Here is a 15,442-nt window from a genome sequence, read left to right as displayed (position 1 = left end):
GCGCCACTGGAGCCGACAACCACACGCTAACTGACTCAAATCCCAGACTGCCCGCTTGTGCAGCTTGTGGAGCATCGTCAACAATTTAGGAAAACAAGAAAGACAGAGAGTACGTCTACACCAGCACACATGGAGAAATCATAGCCCAAGGTAGTTTCCTCTAAAAAGTCCACACTTATTTCAAGCAGCTTGGCTCATAAACATTATGTGAAAGGAAACGTTTTTCATTCTTGGTAATCTTTCTCCCACATCCCAGTCACCGGCTTTCCTACTTCTGCTTCTCAGTAACCCACATAGTGAGTGTGGAGGATGGGATTTGATGGAATTAAACATCCCGGGGAAAAAAAATGAATCAAATGAATAAAAGTTTAAAAAGAAAAAAAAGAAGCGTTGGACCACATGCTATATGATATGGAATTGAATTACACCTTGATAGTTTTGTTCACCTGCTCCTGTGTTGGTTTGTTGCGTTGTGTGAGTGCTCAGCTCAGACTGATCTCACCCACTGCAGCAGTGTTGCAGGCTCAGTGAGTTCATCCCCAATGCCAACAGAAAACACTGATGGTTCACCTGGAAACCTTTTTTTTTTTCCGTTGTTGTTGTTGTAGTTACAGAAATGGAACGGAGTTCTTGTCTTTCTCATGGCAATAACCTCCCTCCTCCCTTCAGCCACAAGTAATTTTCAGCGGTCATGTTATTCTCATCATCATCACCATCTGACCTGATGTGTGAAACTATCCACTGAAGTCTTTCTTTCTTCCTTCTGGAGCAACTCTTTACAGTTTTGTCCATTTAAAAAAAATGTGATTGAGAATCCCCATGTGCCTGATTTTTCTCTCTCGATCCAAATTGCACTGTTTGCTGGATAGAATAACAATGTCTGTGTGAAATAAAACCACGCTTTTTCCTGTATTATTATTATTTTTTTGTTCGCTTTTGCTGCAAGGAAATTCAATTTGATTACACGCTGCTGTATCTCGCTGCATTACACAACACTTGAAAGAGAATTTCTGATTTTGTTAAATATTAATCATGAATATATTATGGTGCTGGCGTGCTTTACAGTCTTTACTGTTACAAATCTGAATCAAAACACATTTAATAACATTATATAACTGTGGGTAGGCTCCTTTGCTTCTGAATGCATTTTTGTGCCTTGTTCACAGTGGCTGCCTGTACAGAAATTCACATGAAATTCTCCCAGGTTTCTTTCGCTGCACTGCTCTCTTAAAGGCAGTAAGTGTGGCTGAAGCAGAAACTTGTCTGAAATTCTCTTAAGGGTTTGCAGAAGAAACGTCTGAGTTGTTATGTATGAAAATCCCTGGATCCCCTCTGATCCGGAGCTGTAATGACACAGACTTGGTCAGAGCCTTTTTATATCCCTTCATTCTCATCAACATGCCAGAGTTTCACTGAATTGATTTTCTTTGCCATAATCAGCCAGTGTATTTTCTGCCCTCTCCTACGCCGATGACATTCACCGTCCTCTTCGCCTGCAACTTGGGAAGACACGCAAACTTGCACGGTTCCCTCTCCTCCTGCTCGACATCGGATGTTAGTCAGTTTGTGTAGCCCATCTGCATTAGCATGTGGATTAATTCCTGCTCTTTATCTGGCCTAGATGCAATAAGGCAGTCCTGGATGGCAGGGATAATCAGGTTGGAAGGCAACACTTCCTTGCCTGCCCTACCTCCATAGCCATTCTCACGTTCCCAAACTGATAGCAGGGCAGACACATTGGAGGGGATTAAGCTAATGTGATGGCAGAGCCACCTACCAGGGGCCCCCACAGGGTAATTTCCAGAGACAGAGGTTGGCATCCAGGGAATAACTTCTCAAGACCTGGCTAAGGGCAAATATTGAGGATATTAATCCTTAATGTAATGGCCTTGACTAGATTTTACTCTTGTCTGCTTGTGCAGCTTTAAGCATAGTCATAAGTCTCTTTAATCACTGACATAAAGCAGTCCCTCAAGGATTTTCCAGAGTTTTACAGTAATTATTTCCTACCAAAAAATGCTTGTTTTTTTTCTCTCTCTCTCTCTCTCTCGCTCTCTGTGAGAAATTGCCAAGCTATTTGCATAAGTTGGTTGTTCATTTGCCGTGGTTTTATGAGCTGCTGGAGCTCTTTATTCTATTTCAGACAAAAAACTGTGTTTTTGTCAAAATCCCGGTCATTTTACATAGAGACGCGAGGTTAGTTCAGAGGTAAAACTGCAGGAACAGGTCAGAGTGTCTGCCCATCAGTCGCCTGCAAATGATTGATAAAGTGGGGAAAAAAAAATCACTCAGGTAAGGTCGTACACATCATTCTATTGGAGAGGAGCAGCCCTTTGTCTTTTTTTTTTTTTTGCCCATTTTAATTAAAACATAAATGAAAGAATGAGATGGAATCCACGAAAAAGTTGGGCATAATTTCACCTTACTGGATGTCTGGATGCAACAAAGAAAGGGGAAAAAAAAACACAGCTTCGCATTGTTCCTTTTCATTCATGAAAATATATTTAAATTATGAAAACCCACGGTGGCGAGATCTCACAAAGACAATGGAGGCTGAGCGAACACCTTCACTATCAGAGTTTGTCCTTGCAGCTGTTTTTTTTTTGTTTTTTTTTTTCTCTCTCTCTCTCTCTCTTTCTCACTGACTGACTATCCTCCTGTTCATTTTCCTCTCAGGTCTGCTCATAGGGTCGGGCTGCGCACTCTATCCACTGGGATGGGACAGCGAGGAAGTGCAGCAGACCTGCAACAACAGCTCGGACCAGTTTCAACTAGGTAAGATGTCTTATCGGGAGGTTCCATTACACGCACCGACAGTGTGAACATGGACTACACACTGATGCTCCAACTTCGACTGTCAGTCTGAATGTTCTGCTAACAGAAAAGATAAATCCATAAAAAGTTGGAAAAAGAGAAAAGACTTTTATTGTTTGTTTTTGTTTTGGTTTGGTTTTTTCGCCCTTTGACATTCTGCTTTTTTTAGCCACAAAAACAGACATGAGTCTCTGGTACTGTCATATCCCGTAGAGACATGATTTGATGGTATTTAAAAGGTATAATAAAAAGTCAACAATAACCTCCAGCTGCTGTCAATTTCTCGAGTGTTTTTATAGCTATAAATATGTGCTAAGAATAAACAGGTTCTTGATTTCTGCTCTGTATTCAGCTGGCATTATTGGGACCACCTGACAGACAGTAATATGGTACTGTATTTACTACTAGGCAGGTAGAGGAGCAGCTTATTTAATACTAATCGAGCACTATCTAATTTTTTTATACTTGAATGTAAAATGTTTTTGGAGGATGTAAACTAATATTATTTCCATAGGTCAGAACAGCAGATTGGAATATTTTAATTAAATGTCACCGGTAGAATTTTGATAACCTATGTAATCAGGGGACAGCGGATACTCTTTGCTCTCTTTTAATTTACATCAATGTCCAATCATGCACTCCACTTGCACTCTGTCGCTTGTGATTGTTTTTGACAAGGAATTAATTTTTATCCTACGTCCTTCCTCACATGTTGGGGTTAGCGCAGAGATTTGATATGTCCATGAAATTGAATCAGTGATATCTATTAACTCCTGAGCCCAAAAGTGTGTCTTGTGTCACAAAACAGCGAGTCCCGCAGGAGTCCCCTATAGGATGTGATTTTCATTACACCTCATAATTAGGGAAGGCGAGGGAAGGTTTTGACCTGACAGTGGCACCGCTTCATAACGAATATTCATATCATGACAACCTAGGCAGTGGCTGTTGAGCTGTATTATTCTGCACACATGGATGGATCTACAGCCATTCTCCAAAACCAATGTCAATAAGGAAAAAAAAAAAATGCTATTCTATTCTTTTGAAGTTTTGCAATGTGTAAGTAAAAGGTCCCGTATTGTATAAAGTGAGATTTCAATGTTTTCTTTGATTATAAAACAGATGTAGGTTCTGTATTAATTCTGTATCAAAGTATGACAACTCAGTCCACAGAGAAATAAACTTAGCCTGCATACAGAAACTCACTCCTCTCAGTCAACTATCAAAGTACTGTTCTGTGCTTGTGGCATTCAACCTCACCAGATTTGGCTTCTTTGAGCTTTACCCTGAAATATGACGTAATTTCACGCAGTTACTCAAATGGTCAGCCAATCAGAAGAAGCTCAGGTGATTGGCTGGTTACTTGAACTTAAGAGGGAAGCAAGAAAGAGGAGATGTAAAATTGCATTTGGATGTTTTAAATATATGTTATTCAGCGATCACAACATGGAAGATAAAATACAGGACCTTTACTACATTTTAAACAGCCATATGGATGGAGAAGTTTACTGAGATCAAAGAACAGAAAGTACAGCCAACGTTAAAATAGTCATGTGTGATTTTCTTTTTATAATAACAGGCTCTCAGTACATTGTTCACAAATTATTTACACATCAGTGTACAAACAAACTGAGTATCAGTTCAGTGTTGTGTGTGCTTGACGAAGACGACTGCACCGCAGTTATTTCAGTTTCACCTCATTCCTGCTGGCTCCATGACAAGGCTCTGCTGTTCTCCCACGAGAACGACAGCTTTCACACAAATGACACGCTTGCCGAGGATATTTGAGGCTCTCCTTCAGACAATCAGAAGAATCAGGACTTTAGTAATTAAATTCAAAGGTAACCTTGCATTTAGCTGCAGGGCGCATTCATGGCATGTATATGTCCGCAGCATGTCAACGGGTAAACAACAGATACATCATGAAGAGAGGGGGAGCTAATTGTTGATATAATGATGCTCAGTAGTACTCAGTGGTACAGCTTTGGTTGTTGAATCATCAGGGTTCCACACCGAGAAAAAGGCTGGTATGATTTGTTAATGAGATGCCGCCTTGCCTTACCACCTTTTTAATCAAATCTATTCAGTCATAGATTCTCCCAAAATGTAATGTGATGTTTATAATGAGAAGCCTCGCTGGTCATCAACACAGTTTGAATCAAATGTAGGTCTTATTCTTGTTTAATAATGCACATAATCTCCTTTGAGGATTACAGAAGATGTGTCTTAAGGGGCCACTTTATATTTTAATTTGTGTTCGCTTTCAGCACTTGGCTCAGTTTCAGAATCTTTTATTTTTTATTTTTTTGGCCACTGTTGAGCTTTCCGGCAGTCTGCATCGTGAGAGTTCATTGGCCGCATACCAGACTGGCTGTTTGCAAATGAAGTCAAACTATGTTCAGTGCATTTGTTTTAGCAACGCTAACTTTTTTCTCTAGAGGAAGTGAAATGTAATGGCTGTGGCAAAAAAATGGGAGACAGCTCACAACATTTTCTGCTTGTAGCACAAGCATGCTAAAGTTAGCTCCAAACCAAGAAAGGGTCTGTACGATGCGGTGTACACAAATAGATTGTGAATTGAAAGGAGAACATCTATTTTTTTAAGTTGCATTACCAACATGCTGCCGCTTCTGTTTAGGCTCGTAATATAGTGTGAGCGTAAAACTGTAACACGCTGCAAACATGTATCAACACTGACTCGTTCTACAGCATTCAAATAAAACCAGAAAGATTGTCCGCACCAAGTCAAACTGTGCAATTGAATTGTGCAAACCTTCTCATGACCACAAACATCCACATTTATATCATCATTCATTATTCATTCATTTAAAATGGTGGGCGCAAACAGGAAAAGAAGAATGTGGCTCTTATGTTCAGTATATACTACAGTAATATCAGAATAAACTCAATATTCACAAAGCAGAGCATGAATGCATCCAATTTTATATCACTGCTGTTTATTTAATCTCAGTGGAGTAAACTGCTGTCAAATTCTACTTTTGCAGATAAGTTTTTTCCTTTTTATTGAAAAAATGGTTCTGTGAATGTAGAGCAAACAGTGCGGGTCTCTTCTGATGCTCAGATATTCTGGTTCACACAAACCAAATCAGTTGTTCCTTGGCCAGAGGCTTATCTGCCCTAATTTCACTGAAATCCTTTCATTGCTTTTTTGGGAGATATCCTGCCAACAGACAGACAGATAGATAAACGCAAGGGTGAAAAGACATCATCCTTCGAATCCTCTGCTCTCCTCTGCAGGTTCCTGCCAGATCGGCTGGGCGTATTACTGCACGGGCGCCGGGGCGGCAGCTGCCATGCTGCTCTGCACCTGGCTATCCTGTTTCGCGGGGAAGAGGCAGAAGCAGTACCCGTACTGAGATGAGTGCATCAGAGAGATGGAGGAGGAGGTGGATAGGGGGGCGGCCAGGACAGGCAGAGACCTCAGGCGGTACAACTAAAGGGAGAGGACTCTGTGGACTCACAGCAGCACAGCACACCGAGCACCAAAGACACCAAGTCACTCTGGTGCTCTGCACATCACGGGACTCTACTCATCTGACAACTGCAGGGACTGTTTCATAATGCACACACATGGCTTTGAAAACAAGTTCTTCTCCTAAAACCTGTTCTTAAATGATAAATATATGGACCAATCCTATTTGTAAAATTGTTGCATAACTATTTCTTAAACAAGAAAGAATATTATGTCTTGCTTGTATTTTGTTTTTTGTTTTTTTTTTTGTTTTTTGTTTTTTTTTTTTCATTTGTCTTCCTCTCCTTGAGTCGTTGATGTTTAGGTGATAGTGTGCCCTGTGATTAAGAAAAAAAAAAAAGTAATATTGCTTTATTGTTCTGTGCAGTGTTTCTGTCTCCTCTTCACATCTCATTCTTGCCTTAAACCCAAACTGAAATGCAATAATCCCTATAATGTAAAGCAATCCAACACTGGCTGCCTGCTTCCTCAACTCAGCCTTCTCGGATTCTCTCAGAAGTCTAAGCATCTAGTTTATTTAACACATTCATAAAACGTATGTTGTGTATGATAATGTACTTTATCACATTAGCACATTTTGTATTCATTGTTAATTGTTCTCTGTCATTATTTTTTGTTTTGTAAATAAATGTTTCTTGAAATTGATATATGTATGTATATATTTATACATATATGTAAAGTTATTTCAGTCACAGAACAAAGCCAGGGGTGAAGTGAACAGAGCTCCACTTGCATTCCTAAAAAGCTTTTCCCATGACCTCTTGATCTCTGTGCTGTTCACTGCATGTGGTGGAGTCCTCCCGGCCCCCCACCCCTCTACAATCGATAAAGAGGATAAGGACGGGCAGTGCTGTGAATTTAACATTTTCCTATTATTGATGAGCTAAATCCTGTGACTTCTAGTCAGATTATTTTGCCTTTTGATCAGGTTGCTCACATCAAAGCTTCCGAGCCTTTCCTGAGACAATCGCACCCCGGGACACCAAGCAGCTGTGCATCCATCAGCTTAATGTCAGAGAGTATATTAGAGTTCCTCAACTTGCCATCACAATGTGAATAACAATAACAGTAACCTTTTCATAGCAATTACCGAAGCTGTATGTGTGTCATCAGAGGTGTGAGTGGCACCCAGCTTTTCAGTCACTATTTTTAGATCTTCTTTTCCCACACCCGTTCCTCCTCCGTTTGATTAACAAACAACACTTCAGAGATCCACCCGAGCCCAAGTGTACAAAGTCAGCTCATTTACAATGCGGCTGTTCTCGATGTATTTGGCCCTCATTAGCATGCCCATTTTCTCACAATGCAAGGCATCCCCCAGATAATGGCAACCCCCATCTCCTTTCCATACTCACTTGAGAAATCTCTTTCAGTACTTGTGCTCCGTTTAATGTGTTGGAATGGTTCCTCTGCACTCTGCTCACTCTCTGATCCACTGAGCTGATTGATATCAACTGTGATTGTTACAGTATCAATCCGATGCCTCATCAGCAGACACTGACACATTGAGGTCAAGTCAGAGCATTCCCCCTTCACATCAGTACCCATACCTCGAGTTCAAGTGATGTTACACGTGGGTGGCTGAGTCTTAAAACGTGCAAAATGAGTGGTATGGGTTAGGGGTTAGGCTGCTCCCATCAACTGCTGAGTGAGTGCAAATAATGTAAATCTAGATTGGCCAGAGCTGTAGCAACACCAACCATGACAATCTTAATGCTAAACCTGAATGTGCTGAGGTGGAGGCAGAAATCTTTGACAGCTTCACTAATATCTGGAAAGATAAATCCAAAATTGTCAGCAAGGTCAGACAGCAAAACGGCAAGTTTTTTCTAGTTTGGGGAAGCTGGCCCTTTAGGAGCAGCAGTCAACTCCACAGGGGTTGAATTTATGATGGACCATTCACGTGGGTTACTACTTTACTGAAAAGAAAAGAGAGAAAAGAAACTTAATATAAATAAATATATATGTATAAGACACAGCTTACATACTATAGAATAATGAGGGTTAACGTTTCTTTTTCATGACCATAACATTTAAAATCTGGGGACCAGTGGAGAAATTTCTGAGGGATGTATATGTTTTGATCATGGAAGGTCAGCCAAAGTTATGCTAAGACACATCTTCACAAGAGTGCTCAGCCTGAATTTAAAAATGTGTATAATATAATATATAAATATTTTTTTTTTCTTCTCTCTTCTTTCTTTCTTGTTTTTCTTTAACCTTGAGAGAGAATGCCCTTAGAGCAAGAAAACATTCTGGGAAATCAACAAAAACAACAAAATCACGAAGTGCTGCTGAAACAAGCAAGTGAGAAACAGGTTGTTTTTTTTTTATTGGGTTGGAGGTTATTTAAGGGAGAAAAGACCAAATCAACCTTGAAAAGTTCTGCCTTGGTCATCAGTTTGAGACCTTCTACATCAATTAATTCTTTCTAATTATTTTTTTTCCCTGACACTCCTCCAGTGAGAGAATTACTGCCCTTAAGAACCACTCTGCTTAAAAATGGGTTTTCTGCTGCTCTCCATAAAGATGTGGCATATTTGACATTGTTGCAGGATAACATAATAAGGAGCCATATCAAACCTGTCGAGTGAAATGAGAGTCCATCACCCTGGTAACACTTAGAAATCATCACTGGTGATTATTTTCTTGTAAAATACATGGGGGGGAAATGACATGTGTGCGGCGCACAGTGAGTGTCACATTAACTAAAACACAAACAGTCTGCTCTTACTGAGTTAGAAATAAAATCCACGCCCCCGCTTCTGTTCTGTTGTCCCCACTGTGCTTAAGGAGCTGCCAATCAGCCGTACCCGTCAACTTTAAGAGCTGTTACCATCAGCAGGTTTGTGTGGACAGGGAAATAAAGGGAATCTATAATGGCAAACAGCAGACAATCTGCATCAGCAGAGAGGATCAGAGACTCGCACACAGAAATAGGCTGAGTTTCACCGGTTCACCTGCAGGGATACAGAGAAGCTGCAGTTAGCAGGGTGTTTGAAGTGGGCGTTTTGTTTAAACTGGAAAATGTAAGCGTAATCCCCAAATTGAGCGGGCATATTTGAGTAAGAAAGAAATTTCATAATCTCCTCAGTATTAACAGTGCTACTGTCTCCCTTTTATAGTCCGACACAGCCGTTTGTGGTCTTTGCTGAACACACCTATGTCAAGGTTATGAGTGAGTGGAGCTATCTTTGGACTTACACCTGATTTCATAATAAGCTTTTTCCCTGGCAGGCATGCAACACACAAGTGTCCCAGGAAGATATGATTTAGCATGGAATAATAATTTCAGCACTCATTTATTTTACAATCTGCACCCTTTCTTGTCCCACTTTAGCATGTCCAATAATCTTCTGCCAAAAAAGAGCCGTTTCTCCTTTCCGAAATGGATAACAAAGCTAGCAAGAAAAAAGATTCAATCATGCACATGCTTATACAGACCTAATAAGACCAAGTTTCCGGCTCTCCCCTCTGGGTTTAACATGGCAGAGAAGGACCTTAAAACACTAAATGGGATTCTCAAACACTGTAACAATGTGGAAAAAACTGCAGGGTGAAGCCTGACATCTGCTCCAAATGAACCAGAGGGTTGCTGTAAATGTCAAAACTATTGCATAAATAACAAATGTCAGTTTTTCAGGCTAGAATATTAATAAACATTAAAATCTTAAATGGCTTCCTCCTTTCCTCGCCTCCCTTCCCTTCCCTTAGCACTTTATGCAATCATCTCCTCCAGGTTATTTCCACTTTAGATAAGAGCAGAACTGAGGAATGGCTGGAAAGGGGCAGAGGGCTCTGGTTTTCCTCCCACAGATGTCTTTCTTCTGTGCGGTTAGCATCAATGAAAGTCTGTGGGATGCAGGTCCTTCATGCTATTCAGGCAGCAGGATTGCTTCCAGAGCTGGGTGAAACCTGGCTACAGCGACTTCATAGTTTCTAAAGACCAAAAATATTGCTTCACAAGTTTCTAGAGAGCTAAAATCGTACCTCTAGGCGCAGTTTCACAGAGTGTGAGAGAGAGAAAAAAGATGAAGAGTTTCCATTGACTTCTCCGTAGAATTCTTGAATGGTCTTTTGGTGCACAATTCCAAGTTAAAATTAAAGCTACAAGCAGCAGTGAACAGGCCATTGTACACATGTGCAACTTGAAGCCCCCTGGATTTGCTTGCATTCGATCCAGTTACAGCTTATTTATTATTATTATTTGGGCTTTTTATGCCTTTATTGCAGTTATTAAGTGGTAAAGAGGCCAACAGGAAAAGGGAGATAGATTCGATTCCACTTTATTGTCATTGCATATGTCACAGGTACAGGCAACATAATGCAATTAGTATACGACCAGAAGTGCAAAGGCATTGGTAGAATAAATTAAATGAAATCAAATTGAATTAAGAGCTGAATGATGTGAGTAACACACCCCGGACACATCACGTAAATTAGCTGGTGTTTGTTATATGCAGCTTCGAGTGTGACTCACTGTTGACACTTACACGTGATTAGGACAAAATTTGGGGCTGTGTTATAACTGGGATTATCGCCGAGCCCAGAAGGGAGAACTACTAAAAGAAAGCTTTCATCTGGAAGAGTTTGAGATGATACTGAGTGAATGTGAAGTCATTTGGATATACGCTGTAGGAGGAGTTTGTTGAAGTGTGAGGTTCAAATGGTGAAAGGCATCCAAATTGCAAATTCATCTCAAAACACTTGGTGTATGGGTCCAAAGGATTTTGTAAAATAAGCAGTTGACGCTGTTATAGCTGCAAAGGGTGGACTGACGTCATATTAAACCTTATGGATTAAGAATGGGATGTCACTGAAGTTCATATATGAGTCAAGGCAGGTGAGTGAATGCTTTTGGCAATATAGTGTGTGTGTGTGTGTGTGTGTGTGTGTGTGTAATGGCAGTACATTTCATTTGGATTCATAATGTCAAATCGAAAAGCAACATCAGGGCAAAAAAAGAAAAATACGACCATCACTGGTCATGTAAACAAACAATTTAAATGTTAATGGAAGACTCAAATTGTTTTGCTGGGATGTTCCTGCAAGTTCTGCTTCCCCCATCCATCTGCAAGTGGGAGAGAAGAGAGTTCAGAGCCCCAAAGGTAACTTAATAACATGCAGGTGCATCAGCTTGCCTGAACTCATCAATAAGAGCTATAGTCACTGAGCGCTATGACGATAGCAGGAGGAGGTGGTGTCAAAAATAAAATACATTTTATTTATGTGGTGCCTTTCAGGTCACCCAAGGTAGCTGTCTGAGTTTATGTATTTTAATATCATTGAAAAACAGTCCAAACTACCATTTCAAAATAATTTATATATATATTTTTATTACAAACGGTGATTTAAATATAAATTTACATTGGCTGTATTATAGCTGCCGTTTCATATTTTGAAATGTTTACAGTTTGTTTGAAATCATTGCCTTCTGGTGCTCTTCCCTTTTTTGTGTTTAATACTCTTTCACAATATAAGTCTGACAACATGATGTATTGCAAAAGCACTGAGTGATGTGTAGTTGACAGATGGAGAAAGATGTGGTTTAGTGTTTTCAAAATACAAAAAAAAAACAAAAAACTGTCTGTTTGAGTGCCAGCTCATTGCTGTTGTGTGCCACATTTTGTAAACAGACTCCTCCACGGTGATTGTTGATGTTTGACACCAGTTACCCTAAAGCAGTGGCCCCCACCTGGGAGTTTCTCTGACTTGTGGAGTGTTCACAAGTGTAGGATTTCTGCACCAAAATGCGGCTGTGCAGAAGGTCTAATTCAAAAACAAGACAGGCTTACAACATGATGATTTGAACTGGATCACAGTTGAGAAAAAAAAAAAAAAAAAAATCCAAACTCTAGGCGATACATCAAGATGGGAGAGCAAGGGACTAAAACCAGAGGAGCTCAACAGGAACAAAAAAATGCAAACGCTCAAGGAAAGATCTAAATAAGGCAGCCAGATATTAATGGACGTAGGTGAGACACTTTAGGGCGAGGCTGACACTGCGGATAAATGGGAGGTAATCAACTGGGAAACACACTGTGGAAGTCATTTCAAAGTAAGTAAGTAAGAAATCAAAAAAGTCCAAACATATTCACAGAGGTAGACCAGGATGTCATACTAACTGATAGAAAGAATGTGAAATGTAAAGGTGACAAAGTAGTGAGACAAGAAATAACCTAGTGTGTGTAACCCAGCAGTGGAAATGATTGGAAATGTGGAAATGATTTCACTCAGCAGGTTGGGTTGAATCAGAAATGGTAGAACCCAGCATTTGGGTCAAACCAACCCAGCCCGCATTGTGTTGCGTAATGTCTCTGCAGTTGGGTCAGTATTGGGTTATTTTTGAAACTAACAGTTTTTTGTCTGTTGCAAATTATTCTCATGTTTGTTTTAAAGCAATGAATTCTGCATTGCAGTCAGTCTTTAGTCAGCTTCTTTTACATGGGCAAAGGGCATATAAATTAATAACACAGAGAAAGTCATTAAACATTCTCAAGTATAGCTCAAAACTCTGTGAGTAACATCTGTTTCTACCGCAGACACCCATATATGAGCCGGACCTGAAGCTCTACTGCCGTGTTGGCTCCTACGAGTCTCAGGTGAGACCCACTGTAGTTTCTGTCAAGATCAAATATCAGCTACAGTCTAGTAATAATTAAAAAAAACTACCAACATATGGTTTCCCTTGTTGTTTAGATTGCGAAGGTAACTTCTGAGGCCTCAGCAGTCCTCTTCGTTACTAGTTTTGGGCAGTGAAATGGGTTTGCTGTACAAAAAGAGTAATAAGATAAAACCAGAATAATTTGATTATTTTGTTTGTTGCAGATCACTGTGCTGTTTGAGGCCTGCTCTGTAAATACAAACATCATTCACCTAATTTGCCACCTTGTGATAATAAATAAATCAATAAATAATAAAAGCACAGTTAAATGTCATTGGATTGTAAAGTGTTGTGGTTGGTAAATGTATGTTGTGTGTAAGTGTTGCTGGCAGTTGTCCTGTATACCGTGTCAGGTTGCCAGCTTCCATCTATCGCCACATGCTGCCTTTGAGCCACAGGTGTGTGTTGTGGCTGTTATGTTTGTGTCTTCGGTGCAGTGAAATAAACGCCCGGTTGGTCTGCATCTAACCTCTGTCAGGGGCCGCCTGCTTTTTGAAGCCCTGCTGCCACATGGCCACGCTAACATTGTGGTTAGAATAATGTACACTACTGGTCAAAGGTTTTACAACACCCCAATATTTCCAGTTTCTTTATTGAAAAGGAATCATTTTAATGTCTCATTGCACTTTGAAATGAAACCATAGTACAAATAACCAATCTGAGTTAAAGAAATCATGGAATATTCTTCAGAAAGTTCTTCCCAAATCTGTTGCAGAAGTCCCCATAAATGTGCGGTACTTGTACGTTGCTTTGCTTACACTCTTCTGTCCAGTTCATCCCAAACCAGCTGGATGGGGTTTAAGTCTGGAGCCTGTGCTGCCCACTCCATGTTGGTGTTTCATGGCCCAGGCAGGCCTCTTTGTCTTATTCTGACGTCAAACCTTGCTCACTACGACCACTGAGCCATTGAGCTGTGCTTGAAGCTGTTGTCCTGTGAGCTGCCGATCACGCAAGCTGTTAACTCGTCCCTCAGTTGTGGCTTTGGGTCTGCCTGACTTCTTCCTGTCAGAGTTTGCCCCAGTTTCTGAGTTCCTTCTGTTAGTGAAGGAAACTGTACTCACTGACACCTTCACTTTCTTTGCAATTTCTCTGTAGTAAAGACCTACATTGGTAAGTGTTATGATGGTCCGTCTCTCTTCCATTGTTCATTGCCTTTTTCTCACCGCTCTACTCTCAACGCACTACTTTCTCCAGCACAGCGCTGTTCAGCTGATGCTCAGGAGGGAATGGTACCACAGTGTTTTCCCACAGTGCTTTTATGCACGGGCTTTTCAAGGCTTTTTGTTTTTTAGCTCTGGCAGTTCACCTGTTACCTTTGTACTATTCAAGCTGTTCATTGGACTTGAATGACTTGAACTTTAATAAATAACTGGAAAAATTGCAGTGTTCTAAAACTTTTGACCGGTAATGGATATGTGACGTCGTAGTGTATGATGTGCAAAATGTACCTTGTAAATATCATTGTAATCGGACTATCTAGGTGAAATGAGGCTGACTTGCTGTGTCCAGTTGATGGCGATCTGTCTAAGCCAATATTGAAACAAAGATGTGTTTAGGGTGCGTACCGTGGGGGCTGCTGGAGCCAACCCCAGCTCACTCTGGGTGAGGGCGGTGTACATCCTGGACAGGTCGCCAGTCAATCACAGGGCCAACACACAGAGACCAACAACCACTCACACTCAGACCTACGGACAGTTTAGAGTCACCAGTTTACCCAAACATGATGTCTTTGGACGGTGGGAGGAAAGCCACCTAGGCACAGAGAGAACATGCGAACAGCCTGGGAATCAAACACACCACCGTCTCATTGTGGGGCAATAGCACTAACCACTGTGCTGCAGCGCTGCCCTTGGAAGTCCTATCATGCATGCAGAGTTTGGGGCAGATTGGACAATGTGATATGACTTTGACTTCAGATCAAATTGTCCAACTTCCTGTTGGCGTTAAGGACCTATGGGACTTTTTTTGTTGTTGTTGTTGCTTGTCTGACCACAATACATACCGTATCTGTATCGATTTTCATGTCTTTGTCCATCTGGAGTGAGACACCAGACTTACTTAATTGTCAGGGTGGCGCCGTTGAACCATTTTGTGGCGTGCATTTTTTTTTAATTTTCACCAGACCTCATTACGTACAAATTTAATGAGTGTTGCGGCACATGTAGGCCACCAAAAAGGTGTTTGTCTAGGCGGAAAAATAAAAAAAACGAAAATCCCACAGATTCAATTGGGCTCTTGGCTTGTCGAGCCTGGGCCCAAAAAACAAAAATACACAGCCTTTGCTTTATGTGGGATCACGAGCCCTCGATATAGATTGTGCATTCCAGGGTACCAACAGTGCAAATATTTCAGGACCCCATGCTGCAGTGAGAGGTAGTGGAGCAAGAGCAGCTCCTATCTAAAACCTGTCACAGCACAGAGGTAGCGTTCAGTGTAATCAACCCTGTGCACTACAGAAACTTTCCAGGAGAAAC

General features: G+C 40.8%; 1 protein-coding gene across 1 annotated transcript in view; it reads left to right on the top strand.

The window, feature by feature from the left end:
- LOC115053134 (LHFPL tetraspan subfamily member 6 protein) overlaps positions 1-6,949 on the top strand; it is a 40,411-nt gene extending 33,462 nt beyond the window's left edge. The window contains exons 3-4 of the mRNA XM_029517700.1: positions 2,677-2,775; positions 6,070-6,949. Of these exons, the coding sequence (XP_029373560.1) occupies positions 2,677-2,775; positions 6,070-6,188 (218 nt within the window). The 3' untranslated portion in view covers positions 6,189-6,949. The remainder of the gene's footprint in view (positions 1-2,676; positions 2,776-6,069) is intronic.
- Positions 6,950-15,442: the final 8,493 nt, after the last annotated feature.

Source organism: Echeneis naucrates, chromosome 13 (assembly GCF_900963305.1).
Source record: "Echeneis naucrates chromosome 13, fEcheNa1.1, whole genome shotgun sequence".
Taxonomy (NCBI): Eukaryota; Metazoa; Chordata; class Actinopteri; order Carangiformes; family Echeneidae; genus Echeneis; species Echeneis naucrates.
Note: the sequence above shows the minus strand (reverse complement) of the source record. Positions and strands in the feature narration are given on the sequence as shown.